Here is a 20123-nt window from a genome sequence, read left to right as displayed (position 1 = left end):
GCAGCCTCAGAAGAGAGGTCAGGGTTAGAAATGAAGAGCCAACAGGAGTATGGGAGGAACAGCCAAGGGCAGAATGTGGTTGATTGTATCAACCACATTGACTTAGTCCACAATATTTATTGAACAACCACCACGTACTTCAAAAAAGAAAAGACAGAGAAGACAGACAGAGAAAAGAAAGGAAGAAGGGCAGAAACAGAGAGAGAGAAAGAGAAGAGAGATGGAGAAAAAACAGTGGCTACAAGGCAAAGGGCTGAAAATAGAACCTTAAGGAATACTTACTTCTAGAAGGCAGAAATAGCAACAAAGGATAAAAAAGATTAAGCAGGATCATGTACTATTCACAAAAGCCAGGACACAGAGGACATCTGTTACTATTCTTCTATCTTGTGTCCCTTACACTAGGGAAAGTATTTTATACATGGATACCACAGTTGAGTATATAGCAATGTCAAGCAGAAATAGAGAAAAGTTTTTTTAGAAATGAGAATTTAGGAAAGATAACTGAATTTAGCAAATAGGGGATCAAAAGAAGTTTTGTGAGAGAGCTATTTTCGCAATATCAGCAAAAGGATGGCAGCAAAGTTAATAAATTCTTGATCAGCATGGAAAAGATACACGATACCTGCATATAAATTTTAACAAAACTTTCTATCTTGGGATACTTGCTTGTCTTCCAAGTGACAATAAAGTACAAAAATAATTACTGATATATTCAACTACCCACTGATGCCTCGGTCAAGGTGGACTGTCACCTTGTCTTGTTTTTTTTGTCTCTGTGCCTTTGGTCATGTTGTTTTCTTACCCATTTCAAAATGATCAAACCTTTAAACAGATTCCTTCAAGTTCTACCCTCAATGCTATCTGCTCTATGAAGCTCTTCCTGATTACCTCCAGACAGAAGTAATTTCTCTTCGTCTGAACTTCATGGTACTTTCTCTTTAGCTGCCTAGCAGCACTTACCACTTTCTATGTTTTAAGCAATACTTGTTTCATCTAATAGATGATTTCCTTAAGGGCAGGACTTGTCTGTTTGACTCCGTATTTCTTTCAAAGAATTAAGCCAACACCTTTCACATAGCACATGCTCACCACCACGTGGAAGGGAAAGTCCGCAATCACCTGAACTATGAATCAGGGTGACATGACTGACTACCAGGCACAGACCACCTTGCGTTTGTTCCTTCAGTCAGCACTCATTCGTTCAACCGAGACATCCCCAACGTGGTATGAAGTCCTAGGAACAGAAAAAGCTCCCAAAGAGCTGACGGCAGAGGACAGAAAGCATAAAACAATAAACACCAAAGTACCATTTGACAAATGCCATATGTATCACTGTGACCTGGGACAAAAGCCACAGCTGGCACCACCGTGACCATCAAACTTCCCAGAGTGACGGAAGCCAGGAATATTTCACAAGTAGTCAATGCTTGAAATGAATTGTGAAAAACTCGTTAAGCGTTTTCCAGGGGGTTTGGGGTGGGTGGTGGGAGCTCGGAGGCAGTGGAACAGCATTCCAAATGCATACAACAGCGTGGCACAGGCAAAGCCATACCTTGGGTACGTACAAAAAGGCAGGCAGTTAAATATATGCACAAAACTCAAGAGCCTATTCAAAAATATTCATATAAAATTCTGTTGGTTCTAAGGTACTGTGAGGATTGTTGAATTTTCTACACCAATGGAAAAGCTTGAAATTATACCTACCAGAGAATAGCAAATCACAGTTAAGTACAGAAGGACTCCTTTGTATGACACATGGTACAAAAGGAAGTATGGGTAATAACAGGATAAGCCATGCTATGGCTGAAATGTATTATTCTATTTGGAGAGAAAGACGAGGCATGCAAATGGTGAGGCCAGGAAATTAGCATTTTTGTTAGAAGTGTCTTTCATTACTCTTTCACTCCATATCGTTACTAAGAAGTAAAATATATCCATAAAAAATAGGCCAACAGACATTCACTGTAAATCCAGAAAGACAGATAGTATATAAAGGGTAAGGGTAAAGATATCTTTTAAAGCAGAAAATAACTATAAATATTCAAATACTGCTGGGAAAATGTCTACAAATGATTCTACATACATCATCTTATATAACAGAGCCTTTTAGCCTCCACAGAAATTTTTATCTTAACTCATCCATAATACCTCTCTGTGACAGATTACAAAAATCACCAAACTATTTCAGAGCCCCTCCAATAAAAGGTGGAATTTTTCTCTGCCCCTTGAAATGAGTCTTAGCCTTCCTTGTGACTTGCATTCACCATTGGGCCGTTAGCAAATGTGATACAAGCAGAGGCTTGGCAGGTATTTGTTCACTGGGCCTTGCCCTCCTTGCTACTCTCTGGAACCCTGAGACTACAGTGTGAGAATGGATGGACAACGGAGTGGAATAGAGAGGAGCTGTTCCAGTTGTGTTCTCACGACCAATCAGCTTGCCAACTGCCAGATGTGAAAGTCAGGTTATCCTAGACCACCCAGGCCTGGCCAGTCCAGACAAGAAGAACCACCCAGATTCCTGACCCATAGAATCGTGAACAGGTAAATGATTAACACTGTTTTAAGCCATTAAATTTTGGGTAAGTTTGTTATACAGCAAAACCTAACTGACACAATCTCATTGCCTAACATTAAGAGGTATACGCCTCCATACTGATGCCAATATCATACTATGTTAAACACTGAAGCCTGAAATCAAGCTGTGTTAGCTCTCTTTTTCTTTTTCAAAACTGTTTTGGCTTCTATGTCCTTGGCATTTCCATATGAATTTTAGAATTAGCTTGTTAGCTTCTATAAAAATCTTGCTTGGATTCTGACTGGGATTACAATGAATCTAAAGATCAGTCTGGGGAGAATTAACAGGCTAGGAATATCAAGTCTTCCACCTCATTACCAGAGTATATATCTCATTCCATTGTTCAAAAATAGATTTTAAAGTTTACGAGTATCTTTTCTCTAGGCATATATTGGAATCAAATGCTATAACCGAGGTCTGAGATAGTTCAAGATCACTTTTCTGAAGTCTACTAGATCCCATAATACTTACATCCCTAATAAGTGTGTATTGGTATCAAGGTAGAAAAATACATCAGTGGAACAGAACAGAAATGCAAAAGTAGATCCCCAGATACAAAAGCCATCCAATGGATAAAGAACAATCTTTTCAGCAAATGGTATCAGAACAACTGGATGGCCACACACAATAAAAATGAACCTAGATCCACACCTTACACCATATACAACATCTAATCAAAATGACCAGACTAAAAATGTAAAAGATGAAATGATAAAAGTCCTAGAAGAAAACCTTCATGACCTTGGATGAGGCAAAGCTTTCTAAGATATGACACCAAAGGCACATGTAAAAGAACAAACTAATAAAATGAACTTCATTAAAATATTCTGGTCTACAAAACATACTGTAAGGAAAACAGACAAGCCACAACTGAGAGAAAATATTTGCAGGCATGTATCTGATAAAGGACCTGTATCCAAAATATATAGGAGCTGTCCAAACTCAACCATAAGAAAACAAGTAATCCAATTTTTTTTAAATGGGCAAAAGACTTGGACACCTGGCCAAAGAAGATATAGAGATCGCAAGTAAGCATATGAAAAGATGCTCGATGCCATTATTCGTTCAGAACTTAAAACCACAAACAATCCCATTACATACCTATTAGAATGAGTCATATTTGAAGGATCGACAATACTGAACGCTGGCAAGGCAATGGAGGATCAGAAAGTCTCAAATACTGCTGGTAAAAGTGTCAAATGGTACAGTCAATGTGGAAACAGTTCAGCAATTTCTTAAAAAGTTAAACATATACCTACCATATGATCCATCCATTCCACTTCTAAGTATTCAAGAGAAATGAAAACATATATTCATATAAAGGCTTGTTCAGGAATAGTCATAGCAGCTTTATATATCAAAGTCTGAAACTGAAAATAACCAACTGTTCATCAGAAGAGAAATGATGAACACATTATGGTATGTCCAATATAGACTATTATTAAGCAATAAAAACGAATGAACCATTGGAATATGCAGTAACATTGATGAATCTCAAAATAATTATGCTGGGTGAAATAAACCAGGAAAAAGAGAGTATTTGTTGCGCTTCCATTTTTACAAAACACTAGAAAATGCAAACTAATCCATGCTGACAGAAAGTGTATCGGTGGTTGCTTGGAGATGTGGAGGGGGAGCTGGATTACAAGGGGCATGAGGGAACTTTTAGAGATGATTAATATCTTCATTATCTAGGTAGTAGGGGTGATTTCACGGGTGTATACATATGTCAAAACTTACCAAATTATAAGCTTTACATATGTGCAATTTATTGTGTATCAATTAAACTTCAGTAGAGCTATTAAAGCCATAAATGCATTCCTGCCTTGCGAACTGCAATGAGTTTGTGGAGGGCTAGTTATTTTCTTTGGGGAGGTGGTGGATCAGTAAAGGGAGTTGAGGAAAGTCACCAGTGTGCCCTACAACATTACAGAGGAAGTCTTATAAAAAGGGAGAGGATGGGTATGGCGGCAAATTGGGTATGAGATTTAAGCACAAGTATAAAAGCAGGTTTCTCTGAAAAGCACTTTTGATTAGTTTAGATCTCTGCTGCATACCCTCTTAGCACCAGCACATGTCCTTTTCAACTTGTCATGAGTGTAATTTCTGCCTCTCCCACCCCAGGAGGGCAGGGACTACATAATCTGTCTTATTCCTCAAGGCACCCCTAATACCTAGCAGAATGCCCCAATAGTGTGCAGAAGCCACTCAGGGCGCGGTTAAGAGCTCAGGGTTCTGAAGCCAGACCATCACTTCCTAGCTGTGTAACTCTGAGAAAGTTATTTCACATCGCTCTGCCTCAGGCCCTGTATCTGGAAAAAAAGACGATGATAGGCATGGCTACCTCATAGGGTTGCTATGACGATTACATCAGCCGGCATATGAGCACGACTGGCATTCAACGAGTGAGTATTAAGTTAGAGCTGCTCTTACCGTCACTGCCATCGTCATCATTATCATCTCCAATAATTTAGGAAGGGCGTTCAAAGGAGACTCAGAATTATCTGATTTATGAAGCCAGATCTATATCTGAGGGGTAAGTGGCCTCGAAAGGAAGCAGAAAGCATGTGAAGAGCTATGTAATTGTGTTAGAGGGAGGAAAGGCAGTAGCGGGGAAGGAGGAAGGAAGAGGAAACTCCCACACATGTGCAGCGTAAGGCAGTGCGTTTCTGTCGAATTACTCAGTCAAGTGAGAAGACCATGCTTGACCAGGAAGGCAATATGAATATGTAAAGGAGCAGAGAAAGTACAAGTGATTTTTATCCCAAAGCACATCTCCTCAAGTGCAAAGCAGGTAACATGTTCCCTGTTTTTAACTAACAGTACTGAAAAACAATAAAAAACCACTCCCTGGTGCTCAAAATGAAAAGCTACGCAAAAGGCAAGGCCATGGGGTCTTGAAGGTGTAACTGCCTCCCTTCTTGGATTGTGTTCCCCACACTTGTGCTTACAGATGAACTGTCAGGCGTCACCTGACTCTCATCCCTCCTGGGGACTGGAACAAGGCTCTGATAGCAGCAATGCAGCAGTGTGGGAATCCTTGGGTTGGCACGAGCCCCTTGCTCGATTCAGACCTGTAATCTCTTCTGACTTTGATTTAATGCAGCAATTACTGGTAATGTGGTTTGAAGGAGATAAATGCCCAGTATAGCCGGCTGTCGCTTACTCTGCTCACGATGCAAGAACATTTTTTAATTAAAATTCTCTTTATGATAAAGGAGCTGCTTCACTGAATGTTTCTGTGCAGCCCTGATATGGAGCTTCCCCCAAAGCGGATTAGAAATCAAAGTCGCCCCTCCTCACTTCTGGCAAAGCATGCACACACACAATCACTCCATCACCGAAAGTGAGTTCTTTACCCTAAATTTTTCCCATTTATATAATTAGATCCTGGTAACAACTTCTTTCCATTTCCCACAATCTCAATGTCAGCATTACAGCCCTGCCAGTAATGAAGACATCTTGCATTTTTGCAAAGAAGTTCCCTTAAATAAATTTCCCGTAATTTAAATAAAGTTCCCTTACATAAATACATAAGTTAAGTTCCCTTAAATACTTTATTTCCTTTAAAATGAATATGCAAAGTAAACATTCATAACCATATATGCACCTAAAGACTGTACCTACTTCATTTGGAAAAAATAAAAGATAGCTGATATAAAATATCAATAGTTCTAAAGGCCAGTTTAATTTTAATTCATGATACCATGGTTTGCTTTACCTTTTATATTTAGGAATCTCTGAGTAATTGTTGCAAGTGAAATAATCATAGAAAGATTAAAACAGAGTTGGCCAGCCTATTTTTCCCCATGACATAAACCCATCACGTTCTAGCGGCTGAAGGACTCTATCTACATCAGGTGCTCCAATTATTATAGTTAAAAAAACGAGAGCAACCACCACCCAACAACTAGAGGAAGAAGAGTAATTCTGTGGGGGCTTCAAGAGAGATCATTTGGTATAGGTTTACTGGTTCCTGAATCCACCAGTAAAACTTTTGGTCCAATTACAAAACTTCCCATCCCTAAAAGTAGAAATAAGAAAAGAAAAAAAATAATGTCTTACGATTAGCTAGGACCTATCGTGTTTATTGCTTGGAGAGGACAGTCATTGACAATTATCCTTTAAGAGAAAGAAGGGAATAAACAGCACAAGGTCCAAAGCAGTTATGTTCTGTGAAGTGGAAGCAAAGAGATCCAAGATGAAATATGTATTTTCTTTCTCTAAGGCACACAGCACAATTACAATGTGAAGGTCAAATGGTAAGAACTGATTTTCTGTTCTAGTATAGGAGAGGGGTATCTCAATTATAACCAATTTAACTGTATTTTTTTACTAAGAGCCTCTAAACTCAAATGACATTCCCCTTTCAGAGTGCCACATGCCTTCTCAGGAAATCCAAGACGAGCACTAGATTCCCTCTCTGGAGGCCCTGCAGAGACTACTTTAATCTTAGGTATAAGAATACAGAACTGATGTCATCCTTGCAATACTAATGCTACTCTGGAGAAGTACATGTGGCTCTATGGCTCTTTGTGAGAAAAGTGGTCTTCATTTTCAGAGAGAGAGAAAGATACCTTTGGAAAAGCAACTATATAAATACGCACTATATACATACACACACACACACTCACACACACACACACACACACTTACCCTGACCCTTGGGAAAGCGGTCTGGCATAATTAACAAGATTAAAGAGGGATTTAGGATAAATAAGATGAAAGTTAGTCTGATCCTTACAGGATTAAACCCCAAATCCTAATATGAATCCAACGATTTTTAAGATCAACACCATATAACAGGATTAAACCAATAGCCGCTTTTGTTTCCACAATGGAAACAATCACAGCTGGCAACTCCAGGGCCTACAGCACCACCTCAGCAGTGAAACAGTGTGGAGTTCAGGGCTAAAAATAGGGGCCTTACTCCAGCTCGGTTTGCTGACTGCCCTATTTTCACAGGTCCAAAATCCCTTATGTGTAATTCCAAAGTCCAAAAAGCTTGGAAAACTACATTTCTTTCTTACCCATTTCCCCACCCGTTTTTTGTGCTGATGGAAGAGAGGCTCATTTGGTGATAAAATGGGACAACACCATAATTGGTGTAGGTACACAAAAAACATTTAGCTGTAAAAATATATGAATGAATGTGATTACAAGGTGTTGCCCACAGCCAACTAGGGGTGTATACACCCTAGTATATGTACTGTCTTTCCTTTCCAAACTACAAAATATTCCCAATTATGATGCAATATCTGGCCCAAGAATTTCAGAAAAAAGACTGGAACTGCACAGTTCTTTAGCTTAACAGCAACTACGACATGACTAATGCCAAATCAGGAAAACAGATTTAAATTGCTGACACAATAAGCAGCAACATGTGAAACGATTAACAAGCAAACCGCAGCCAGTGCGCTGAAGACGGACCTCACTGGGGTACACCAGGAGACACGGCTGGAACCATGCATGTTGCAGACTGACACGCCATTTCACGCCATATTTTAAGGAAGATTTCTCAAACGTGTGGGTTAGGAGTAAGTGACAATATTTAATTCTCTTGGAACATTAATATTTATACATTAATTTACACACACATTTCTCTTTGACAGAAAAACTATCAAGTAACATAAAACAAACTACCAACTTCTGCTTCCAGAAAGAAGGAATACATATACTTTCCCCTATTTCTCCCAATTTAAAACCCTAGCTATCTGAAATATTAAATAAATATAAAGACTCTTACAGGTGGAAAGAAGAAAGCAACCTGGCTCAGGAGCTCAGGACAGGGTGATGAGCTCCCTGGGTTTTCTTTGCTTCGCGGAGCCTGGACTTGGGAGCTGCAGAACCTAGAAGTGCCGATGGGCGCAGACAAAAAGGCCCGAACAAAAGCCTGCTCTCTGCAATCAAAGGACAAGGAAAGGGGAAGCCCAGCCAGACAGAAAACTTTTAGACTGCCCTAATCCAGCCAAACCCAACCTCAGTCCCACCCACGTCAGTAAAGACCTAGTGGAGGGCCTAAACTTGCACTCTTCCCAGGCTATCACCAGGCATTCCAATACCCTGGCCCAAGCCACCTCAGAGAAGGAAAAATAGGGAGCCCATATGTTCACCCCCACAGACTTACCAAACTTTTAGGAAAAAACATAGAAGAAAATCTTCAGGACCTAGGGCTGGGCAAAGAGTTCTTTTTGACTTGACCCCAAAAACATGATTCATAAAAGGAAAAATTGATAAATTAGACTTCATCAAAATTAAAAACTTTTGTTCTAGGAAAAGACAAGCTACAGAGTGAGAGAAATGTTGGCAAACCACACATCTGACATGGGACTACAATGTGGAATACAGAAAGAACTCTTAAAACTCAACAATATGGGAACAATCCAATTAGAACCTGGTTAAGACACTGAAGTTTCACCAAAGAGGATCTACAAATAGTAAATCAGCACAAATAAAGATGTCTAACATCATTAGCCATTAGGGAATGCTACGTACGTATCAGTATGGCTAGGGAAGAAAAAATAACAACATCAAATAGTGCTGAGAATGCAGAAAAACTAAGTAACTCATACATTGCCAGTGGGAACACAAAATGGTATAGCCACTGGAAAACAGTTTAACAGCTCCCTAAAAAAGTAAGTATGCAATTACCCTCACGTTGCTGGCAACAGCACACCTGTGCATCTACCCCCGAGGACTGTTCACACAAACATCTATACACAAATGTTTACAGCGGCTTTATTCATTACAGGCAAAAGCTGGAATCGACCCAGATGTCTTTCAACATGGGAATGTTTCAACAAACTAAGGTACATCCAAACCACAGAATACTATGAAACAAGAAAAAGGATGGACTGATCTATGCAAGAACCAAGATGAATCTCCAGGGAACTAAAAAGCTGTTTCAGAATGTAATCTCAAAAGCTTATATGATACATGATTTTACTTATAAAACATTCTTGAAATAACAAAATTACAGAAATGGAGAACAAATCAGTGGTTGCAATGAGTTAAGGAGAAGCAGGGCAGGTGGCAATGCCTGTGGCTATAAACGGGCAACATGTACGGTCCTTGTGGTGATAAAAGTGTTCTGTATCTTGGGGCGCCTGGGTAGCGCAGTCGTTAAAGCGTCTGCCTTCGGCTCAGGGCGTGATCCCGGCACGCCGGGATCGAGTCCCACATCGGGCTCCTCTGCTGTGAGCCTGCTTCTTCCTCTCCCACTCCCCCTGCTGTGTTCCCTCTCTCGCTGGCTGTCTCTCTGTCACATAAATAAATAAAATCTTTAAAAAAAAAAAAAAAAGTGTTCTGTATCTTGACAGCATAAATGTCAATTTCCTGGTTGTGATACTGTACTATAGTTTTGCAAGATGTTACCAATGATATCCATGGGATATCTCTACTCAATTTCTTGCAACATACAGGCATGCAAATCTGCAATTATCTGAAAACAGAAGTTGAGTGAAAAGGAAAGTCTATCTGTTGCTATAAAGGACATTACTGGGACAATTAGCAAACTGGGATGTGGGCTGCATATGAGATAACAGTATCTATATGAAATGTCCTGGTTGTTTTAAGTGTACTGTGGTTATGTTTTTAGAAAATAAATATGCATTTTGGACTAAAGGAACATGATCTAGATGTACGTATATACACACACACATTTTTTTAAAATTTATTCTCAAAGGCTCAGGAAAGAATTAGAGAATAGTAAAGCAAATGTGGCAAAATGATAAGAAAAAAAACTTTTGGGGTGCGAGGAATATATTCATTACCTCGACTATGTCACAGTTGTTTATGTCTGCCAAAATCTCATCAAATGCCACTTTAAAATATGTGTAGTGAATCCATAATTATCTCAAAATAAAAAATTTAATTTAAAAAAAGACTAGTTGGCCCTGAAATCCAGAATACTCTAAATACATCTACCAGCAGCTTTGTATTTTGATGTCACCCAGAACAAAACAATTATGCCTAATGTTTATGATTATTATATCATGTACAGAGTTACCAAAACATTTTATGGCCTTTACCAATGTATTCTTTGTGCTTACTAGACACATAGCTGCCCACATCGTAGGACAAAATCAGTATGCAGATACCTCCTCACAATAGCCTTCGTATTTATTGCTCATGTTTCTTAAATATATTAACTAAAGGTTGCTGCTCTGATAAGAGCTATTAGAACTTAAGAGAGGTTTCCTCTCTTAATATGTCTGATTGACTTTTTTTCACTAGCATTCTCTGAAAATTATTTTATGAAGAAAAAAATAAGGTGATAAACTCCATTTGATCATTAGTTTCAGAGATAACATTTTTTTATTATCTTCAGAGTAAGTTCCCTTCAATTACCTTAGCCAAAAACAAAAGATAACATTTAGATGTGATTATTTTATCAATATAATATCCAACACTGCATAAAACACCACTTTTTAAAAACTGCTTTACTTATATGAACCATTAAAACAGGAAGGGAGGGATGATTAAAACAGAAGTTCTGGTTCAACTCAATTAAGGACCAATACTGAATTGTAGAATCTTTCTAGAAAGTCTGGGGTTAATACTATAGTACTTGTTACTTCCCACTTGAAACCACCATGAGAAAGGACCTATCACAGACACTTTGAAAACGTCTTTTAAAACTAAGATAACATGCATAAGAGATCCGGAAAAAGTGATCATCAAAAATCACGTTTCTTATGAAACTGACCAAAAGTATGCTATTTTCACCGCCTGAATCAAAAGAATCTAGGAAAATCAGTACCCAGGTTCTAAAACACCTGGGAGAGCAAGAAGTAAAAACTCTACTTGCTATCTCCTTCCCTTCCAGTCCAACCAGGCTGTCTCACTTAACTCTGTCAAGCTTTGGGCTAACAAGTTTAGGAATTTATTCCTACCTTCACCCAAAACATGTAAAAGTCGTTAGATCGGTGATGAAGCAATGGATTGACTCAGCATCCCAATCAAGCCTGCTCCATGTTCCCAGCACCCACAACAGTGCTTGGCCCACAGGTGTGCACAATGTATTTGCTGAAATAAAAGAAAACTAGATAAAGGAATAAATAAGTGTCCTCAACCTTTTTACTAGAGTGGACTTGAACCCCTAGTGTTCAGGGACCAAGAGTCCTCTCCCTAAAATACCACCTGAGCTATTTGCCTCAGCACCAGTATCCTCGGATTCTAGACTGGCCCATGGATCTTCGATATCGCCGGACCTTTTAGTTCCTATTCAACCCTGGGTGAGTAAGCCCACTCCGGCCGTGACTGTCTATACATTTAGGCCCTCACTCCAAATACATCACCTGGATCCAGCCTGCCATCTTCACCTTAACTACAAGCTACCAGAGATGGAAACATCCAATTTCACATTGGCCTCTGTGATCTTGATTTCCTGTCCTGTACTTACTGCTAAACATACTTTTAGTAGGGAACATGTGACTAGAGCAATTCTGTATTTGTTATTTTTCAGTATGGTACAATTTAGTTTGCTAGCAGTATCTTCTTATGATGTATCCTTTTATACAATAGGATACATGACTTGTTCAGAGTCACAGTGTATGACAAAGCCTGGGTTGCCACTGTTGTTCCAGTATCTTCCATCCAGTCCATTAAATAACATATCTCCTCTATCGGCTGTATCAACTGCCTTCACTTTTTTTTTTTAAGTACTAGATTAAACAAGGTTAAGTTCTTTAAAATCCAGATTCTATTACACATATTTTTACCTTGAATTTAATCCATTCTTCATGCACATGTTAAGCAACATTAATCATCGTTTAGCCTCCAAATACTTCCTGTGGCACCAACTTCACTAAATTTTGGCTAAGTCTCGGCAGAGGTAGATGACAAGAGAGTTAATGCATTCTTAATATGGCTGGGCTTCACAGGGCCCATGATCCTCTGAAAATTGTGTGTGAGATGTTATAAATATGTACATTGTTCTGGGGACCTGGTCCAGAGCTTTCATTAGATTCTCAATGAGGTTCAAGACCCAAAATAAAGATTAAGAACCAATAGGCCAGAAAATTAACAGGGTTTTGAGATAATTCCTTCTTTATGGAGCTGTTCCATTCAAACACTCCTATTTTTCCTTGGCGAACAACTAATATTTCTAGTTTAGGTATTTCCCCTAAGCTCACATCCTAATCCTACCTCTTTTGAATGTTTCCCTTGATTAAAGGACTTTTATTTTCATTTCTAAACCTCTCCTCCTTTCACAAAACCACAAGCGCCTCCTCGTCTAAGGGCTAGGCCAGAGACCCAAATCCTAGTCCCACTGTAATTCTTCCAAGTCAGTGACCAACTGACAAGAAACATTCCAGCTTCAACATTCCATCTTACTAAAGGGCTAGTCCACTAAGAGAGATCTTTGTTGTGTGTGTATGTGTTTTGTTTTTTATTAAACAGTTGTTTAAACCAATCTGGCTTCAAATCCTCAAGGGAAAATGTGGGGTCAAGAATCTATTGTCCCTTTTTGGCCATGCCTGAATTTTCTTCAAGTCATCCTACAGCTTTCAGTCTGAGCAAGCTTCAGTGACATACTTCTACTGCAGACTTACCAAAGTGGAAGTTCTTCTGGTCACTCAGTGAAAATGAAGACTTGAAATCAGTGTTTCTTAAGCACTTTTAACACCCTTGTCCTACAGCATTTACTCACCTGTATCTTCCATCAGCCCAGAAAAGTACACACAGCCTTACTTTCTGAAATGTTCATTATGACTTAGAAGTTTAAATATAGTCTCTCTCATCCCAACCCTGGATTCTGATTTATACCTCGTTCTCATCCCTGACTGAGATCCTGGCTCTAAGCATACAAAACGTAAATATGGACCTTCTGTGGCAAGGTCCCTTCAAAGAAGGTTTAAAATAATAATCTGTATGCAGAATGATAAGGATAACAGAAAAGGGCTTTCCAACAACCTCTTCGTCACAAGACAAATAATAAAAGTGAAAAAACAATGGGGGTTTCTGGTTAACTGAGAACTGTAATATGTGAGAATCAATAAAACAGCACAGAACCATACTGAAACTGTCTGGATCACATTATGAACATCAATATTGCAGAGTATGGCAGACAATGAAGGAGACTTGGCTCTCAGATTTATACAGAGCACACCCTTTTCTGGATCAATGGCTGATAAAAGCAGGTCTCAGTTTCTTCTCAAAATTAGTAGGGTATGTTATATTTTTAGGCATTGACTCCCAGTTATTTGAACTTTCAAGATTTGTTTGGAGGCAACAAGGAGTTTAATGAACTATATTCTTTTGACCTTTTATTCAGAGATGCATAAAGAAACCTGATTTAGCCCATTTACCAATGCAATGAGAGGCATGGCTACAGAGAACATGAAATTTAAAGAAAACAATTCACTCTCAATGTATTCTGAACTGCTTTTTTTATTATTGAAAAATATATATTTTCCACTTTAGAGTGAGCACTACTTCCCCTATCCCTTGCTTGTCTTGTTTCTATTAGTTCCATAGTTCAAACTGTTAATTTTCAAGTTTTTGAAACTAGTTCTTACTTCTTCATACCAGTTGGCTTCCACTCAACAGTATCCTGGGGGAGTTGGTATGTTGCTACTCCCTTGAAAGCTACTCTAAAAGGTCGCTATTTTCATTTGTGTTAAGTACCTGGGGAGAGATAGATGAAGGGAAACTGAACTTTGGCAGGGCATAAACATGTTTCCAAGACCTATACTCTGAAGTATCACTGGGTTTCCTGAAGTCATGTGTGTTACGTGGCTGGAGGAGAGGGGAACAAAAGAAATGTGAAGGTAAGATAAGGAAATAAGAACAAAGAAGGAAGCTGTGAAGGCCCAGTGCAGAAGGACTGAAGTTCTGACCAGCAGTTAAGTGGAGCTTCAGACTGAGTGTAACATCAGCAGGCAACAGTGGAAACACAAATGATGGCAAAGTCCTGGGAGCAAGGAATTATTCCACTGGAATAAAGACTGCTCGAGGTGGAGACTGGGAAAAGACTGACCTCCTGCAGGAAGAAGTCAAGATCCAAATCATCAAGTCATAAGGATACATCGAACTAACCTAATCTGAGCTGTTCTTAGTCAAAGGGTTCAGTGTGAGAGTACAAGGCCAAGTCTGACTTTTCCTCGTCACACAGGAAGGAATACCATCAAACACAAATCAAGGAAAAGAAAATCTGGATCCAATAAATTTTTTAAAAAGTCACCAGGAGAAGAAACGGCTGAGTGATTCCCCTTAGTTAACTGAATTGGATTCAGTGTTGGGCGCAGGTCCCAAGGAAAACTAGAGTGCCACCGCACACCGGAACAAAAAGACCAGGCAAGGAGACTAGCCAATCTAATAAGGATGTTCAAGCCCTGGCACATGGGTAATAAGGCATCAAATTATTTAAAGACTGTGCTGACTAGTGGGAAAGCAGCTCCTTAACATAAGGGCAGATTAAACTTTCTAATTCACAGAAGAGAAATGAACTTGCATGCCTTCTGTATCTGTGGCTGGGCAGGGGAAGGGCAGACAGAGACCAACGATTTTAAGCAAGATGGTACACTTGAGCTCAAATCAGATCAACATCTACTACTGAGTACCACCTGATAGGTGTTCAGCACTACTGGGACATTGAGAACTCATCCTGGGCTTGGATGAATTTATAGGAGAAACCAGGCCTGTCCATGACCACTTACCATAGGGCTGCTATTGGGATTTGATATGTTAATGACTATAAAACGTTCAGTATAAAGGCTGGCAAACAGTAGGCGCTCGAAAATCGATAGCTGCCAATCCACATCCTTACAATTATCACCGCCGTTATCACAATACCTATTAGTGGGTTGTAGGGGTAACGAAATGTAAATCCTAGAAGAAACAGCTTTAAAAGGTGCAGAATTTGCTTCCAGATGGTTTCTTAAGACTGTGCCCATCAGACCAAGGATTTATATTAAAACTAGGACAAGACCTCTCCCCACTCATGATCTAGTTTCTACAACAGTCTTGCTGACACTGTTTCTGGCAAACTTTCTCCATCAGTCATGGAAATGTTAGCACCAACACAGTCTCGCACCCATGCCACCCATTTTTTTACATCCTGTGAAGCTCACTTTAAAGTTTGTTGTGATATTCACAAAAGAAAAAAAAGCCACTGAGACCTCAGAACAACTACTTCCAAATGTCACAGATCAAAAGGGAGAAATCGGGCGGGGGGGCGGGGGACAGCACAAGGTCCTTCCTTCTCTCAAGAGTAAAAAAATACATCACTGTCATCATCAACTCCCATGATGACTTAGAGGCTTTAGTAAAAGCACACATGAAAAACAATATCCCTAGTCTCCCCAGACTAAATTTCATGAAATAACGGTGTGAGTTATCTTGCCTAGCAAAGGGCAGGGGACTAGAGGAAAACAAACCAGAGATGTTCTAAAGTAATTAAAAAGCAATTAATTTAGAGTAAAGTTAGTTTAAAGGTTTGCAGGATGTTTAACAGAAAGAAATATAAAACACTCCATCTACTTACCAAACTTTTTTTTTTTCTTTAAGAGAGAGAGTGAGCATGCATGCATGAATGGTGTTGGGGCAGAGGGAGGGGGAATCTCAAGCAGACCCCCTCCCCCCACTGAGCATGGAGCCTAACTCGGGGCTTGATCCCAGGACCCCGAGATCATGACCTGAGCCAAAATCAAGAGTCAGATGCTTAACCAACTGAGCCACCCAGGTGCCCCCTACTTGCTAAACTTGTAAAGAGCTAACAATATAGTAAACTCGTAAGTTCTTAGAAAATACATCCAATTTAGGGATGAGGTGAACAGAGAAAGAGGGCAGAACATGAGAATAAAAATACAAAGAAACAAAAGGAGAGAAAAGGAAGGGTAAAAACAGCAAGGACCAATCCTACATACACCAGGGAAAGAGGAAAAGAAGAGAGGAAAATGAAAATGGAACGAATATCGGTTGAGTCAGAATGAATCATAGCTACTGACCAGTTCAACACTTTTGCTTCACTGATGAAAAAGATTGTGGCCTCACAAAGTTGACTAATTTCTTTGAGTTTACTGAGCTAGATAATGGCAGATCTGTAAAGGTGGTGAGTGCACAATAAATATTCAAATTTTTGATGACTTAAAAAGATAAGTGTGTTGGTCTAAATGTTTCTGTGTCCCTCCCTTCCAAAATTCAGTGGTAAAGCCCTAACCCCCATTGTGGCTATATTAGGACATAGGCCTCTAAGGAACTACTTAGGGTTAAATGAGGTCATGAAGGGACAAGATTAGCGTGCTTGTAAGAAGAGACATCAGAGAACTTGCCCACATGTGCACACACGCATTCTCACCCTTGTCCTCTCCCCCAACACGTGCATGAAAAGGAGGTCGTATGAGCACAGAGGGAGATGGTGGCGAGCTACAAGCCAAGAGGCGAGGCCTCAGGATGAAACCTGCTTTGCAGGCACCTTGATCTTGGAGTTCCCAGTCTCCCGAACTGTGAGAGAGAAATTTCTGTTGTTTAAGCCACCTGATCAGCGGTCATTCGTTATAGCAGCCCTAATGGACTAAGACGGCAAGCACTGAAGTCCCCTGGGAAAGTATTCAAAAGGAAAAGTTTTAACTTATTTGTTAAACTTAAACTATACACGCACCTTAGCCCCTTTTCTTTGTTTGAGAAGGAGGATGGAGCCACTGGCTGGGTGTAGGGAACACTTCCAAAGGCAAACCTTCCCTACAAGGGATCTACAAACAGTAGAAACTCAGTAAACGTTTAAGCAAATAATAAATGGTCAAAACCTGATTCTGTACTTAGGAAAATAACCTTTACCTAGTCCCAAACTATGCACCACTAACTGCAAATAACGAACGCTCAAAAGTGTGTGTGTGTGTGTGTGTGTGTGTGTGTGTATTTGCAGCCCACATCATAGAGAAGTAAATGCTGTTTTAAAAGTCTGGCCAAGTGCCAAACACCCTTTCCAACTTGCCTACTCTCTCCCTAACCCCTTCTCATCCCCTTAAGAGTTTATGCCTTGACATTTTAAATTTTACATGTTATTGGCAAAACAAAGATGACTTTCTCACTACCAGATTTTAAGAAATCTGCCTACTATGTTTTGTTTGGTAAAAGTTACAATAAAAGTAAAGAGCATTATTGTCCAACTTTAACATAAACTTTTAAAGTTACAGTTAAAAGTTAGTTAACTTTTTAGTGAAAAGTGGCAAAAATCCAAGTTCAAAGGGAAAGAAAAGTACTGTTAAAAAATGCAAATTACCAATATACAAAAGTAGCACTTTTAATTATGCCTTCTAGTAGTGTCCTTTCCCAAACCAGTTGCTGGCAATTACCGTGGACTCGAAAACTGATGAATGAGTGGGCTAAATATATAAAAGACAAAAGAAGAAGAAGAACCCAGAGTTTATAAATATGAAGGGAGACTGTTTTAATTAGCATTTCAATTGTCTGAAGTTTGTTAATGAAATGTGTCCAGAAAAAGAAAAAAAAAGGTTATACACAAAGAAAAGGAAGCAAAAGGAATACTGTTCTCCTTGTAACATTTACTAGGGAATACCATAGTGCACCTCACAGATGAAAGCCCCTTAGAGTCTCAAACTAAAGCCTCTTTAAATGGACGCCTGTATGGGTCCATCTCGTGTGCTCTGAAAAAAATACTACAGCCAGCATACATTCTGTCTGTGGGTCGTATGCTAAAAATGCATTTTTATTTCAGCTGTTCAGAACTCTGATCACATATCCCCATTAAAACCCATTAAAAGAAATACACACACATGCACACACACACACACACACACACACACACATTTATAAATGGTGGCTGAATTTCCAGGCCAGATAACAAGAACTTAGTAATGCCATGCGGAGTGGTGGGGAAGAACGTGAGTGTACCAAATCAGTAACATACCCAAAATGCCATATATGTGAAATAACAACAGAAAACGAGATAGCTAAAATAGCAGCAAATTACAAATAATGCCAACGTAATCAAGTAAAAAATGATTTTTTTTTTCAAATCTTCTCGCATACTGGTTAGTAGAAGACAAATTTAATTCACTGACAAAGACAGTGGAGACATCCATGGAAATTTAAGGAGGAAGCAGTACTTTCAAGGGCTTTAGTGACTGGTGCAATTTTTTTTAAATTCGGCTTTTTAAAATATAATTTCAATTTTAACACCTACAACATTTCCATTTTCGCAGACACAAGTATCATTAAGCCAGAACGCAGCAGAGGCAGATCTGAAACCTAGTCCACGTAGTTCCAAGGCCGGTGCCACGAAGCTCTACCGATTCCGCAGTACAAACCGGCAGACGCGCACAGGGACAAATGAGAGAGAAGGGCTGAACGACAAATACAAAGACAGTTCCACCCCATAAATTCCTACAGTTGGAAACCTCCGGAATTTAACATCCATGTGATGATTATTTACTGAACACCATTCACTATTCGAGACACTGGGGATACAGCAGTAAACAAACCAGACATCTCTATAGGAGAGACAAGTAGTAAAAAAAAAGATGTTTTTAAAACATACTAGAAGATGGTAGGGGCTATGGTGAATTTAAAAGAGACTGACTAAAAACGAACCGAAGAGGTCAGACCCCAGCAGAAACGTGAGGGAGATGAAGAAGTGAGACTTGAGGATGTCTGGAGAAGAGCATCACGAGCGGAGGGAACAAGGACAAAGCGCCCAGCAGACCTGAGGAGCAGCAAGAAGGCCAGTGAAGCTAGCAGAGAGTGAGAACAGAATGGGAAGAACAGGAGGGGATGAGTGGCAAAGGGGTACCTAGGAGCCAGCTCGACCAGAGCCTTGTAGGGACTCTGGCTTTCCCTTTGAGTGAAACACATTAGTGGAGTTTTGGACGTGATCAGATTTGTATTTTCAAAGGATCATGACAGATGCTGTGCTCAGAATAAATTATTTGGAGTCAATGGCAGAAAGCAGGGAGACCAAGTAGGAGACTATTAGAATACTCTAGGCAAGAAAGGAAGATGTACTGACAGAAGAGGTAGACCTGGTGAAAAGGGATGGGATCGAACTTATTTTTGAAAAGCAGAGCCTAAAGGATTTGCTGAACTAATAAGACTGGTGTGAGAGAGAAAGAAGAGTCCAGGATGACTCGAAGGTTTTTCTGGTCCAAGCAAGAGAACTATGTACTAACAAAGATGAAAAGAAAAACAAAAACACAAAAACCAAAACTCTTAAATACTGCACTTAGACTATGTAAATATAAGAAGAAGAACCAGAAGTAACAATAAGCTATAACCTATTGGAGATATACTTAGAATCCAGAATCCGAATTCATAAGATGTGTATGCTCTGGGTTGATGCATGACTATACGCAATTAAATTACATTCAAAGGATGATGCCTTTTGAGCTATATATGCTTTCAAAACCAGGAAAATAGGGAATAAAAATTTAGACAGTGTCTGTCAGTGAAACACATATTTGGAAGATTCAAATCTACATAGGTAGAGAGCTACAAAAGGAGCAAGAGCAGAACAAAGGGTCAAAGGCAGGAAAGCATTGACACAGAACTTAAAAAGCATGGCATAAATAGAACAGGACAATTT

At 39.5% G+C, this 20123-nt stretch overlaps 1 protein-coding gene across 28 annotated transcripts in view; it reads right to left on the bottom strand.

Annotated features, from left to right (window-relative positions):
• Positions 1 to 20123, bottom strand: part of RBFOX2 (RNA binding fox-1 homolog 2) — a 269661-nt gene that overhangs the window by 108096 nt on the left and 141442 nt on the right. Inside the window, exon 1 of one of the 28 annotated variants that reach the window (XM_026499705.4) lies at positions 11473 to 11573. The exons of the other annotated variants lie outside the window; for them this stretch is intronic. Coding sequence (XP_026355490.1) covers positions 11473 to 11487 — 15 coding nt within the window. The 5' untranslated portion in view covers positions 11488 to 11573. Of the gene's footprint in view, positions 1 to 11472; positions 11574 to 20123 lie in introns of those variants that run through there. 28 annotated transcript variants of the gene reach the window in all.

The sequence above is a fragment of the Ursus arctos genome, unplaced genomic scaffold (genome assembly GCF_023065955.2).
Source record: "Ursus arctos isolate Adak ecotype North America unplaced genomic scaffold, UrsArc2.0 scaffold_21, whole genome shotgun sequence".
NCBI lineage: Eukaryota > Metazoa > Chordata > Mammalia > Carnivora > Ursidae > Ursus > Ursus arctos.
This window is presented reverse-complemented; position numbering and strand designations above follow the sequence as displayed.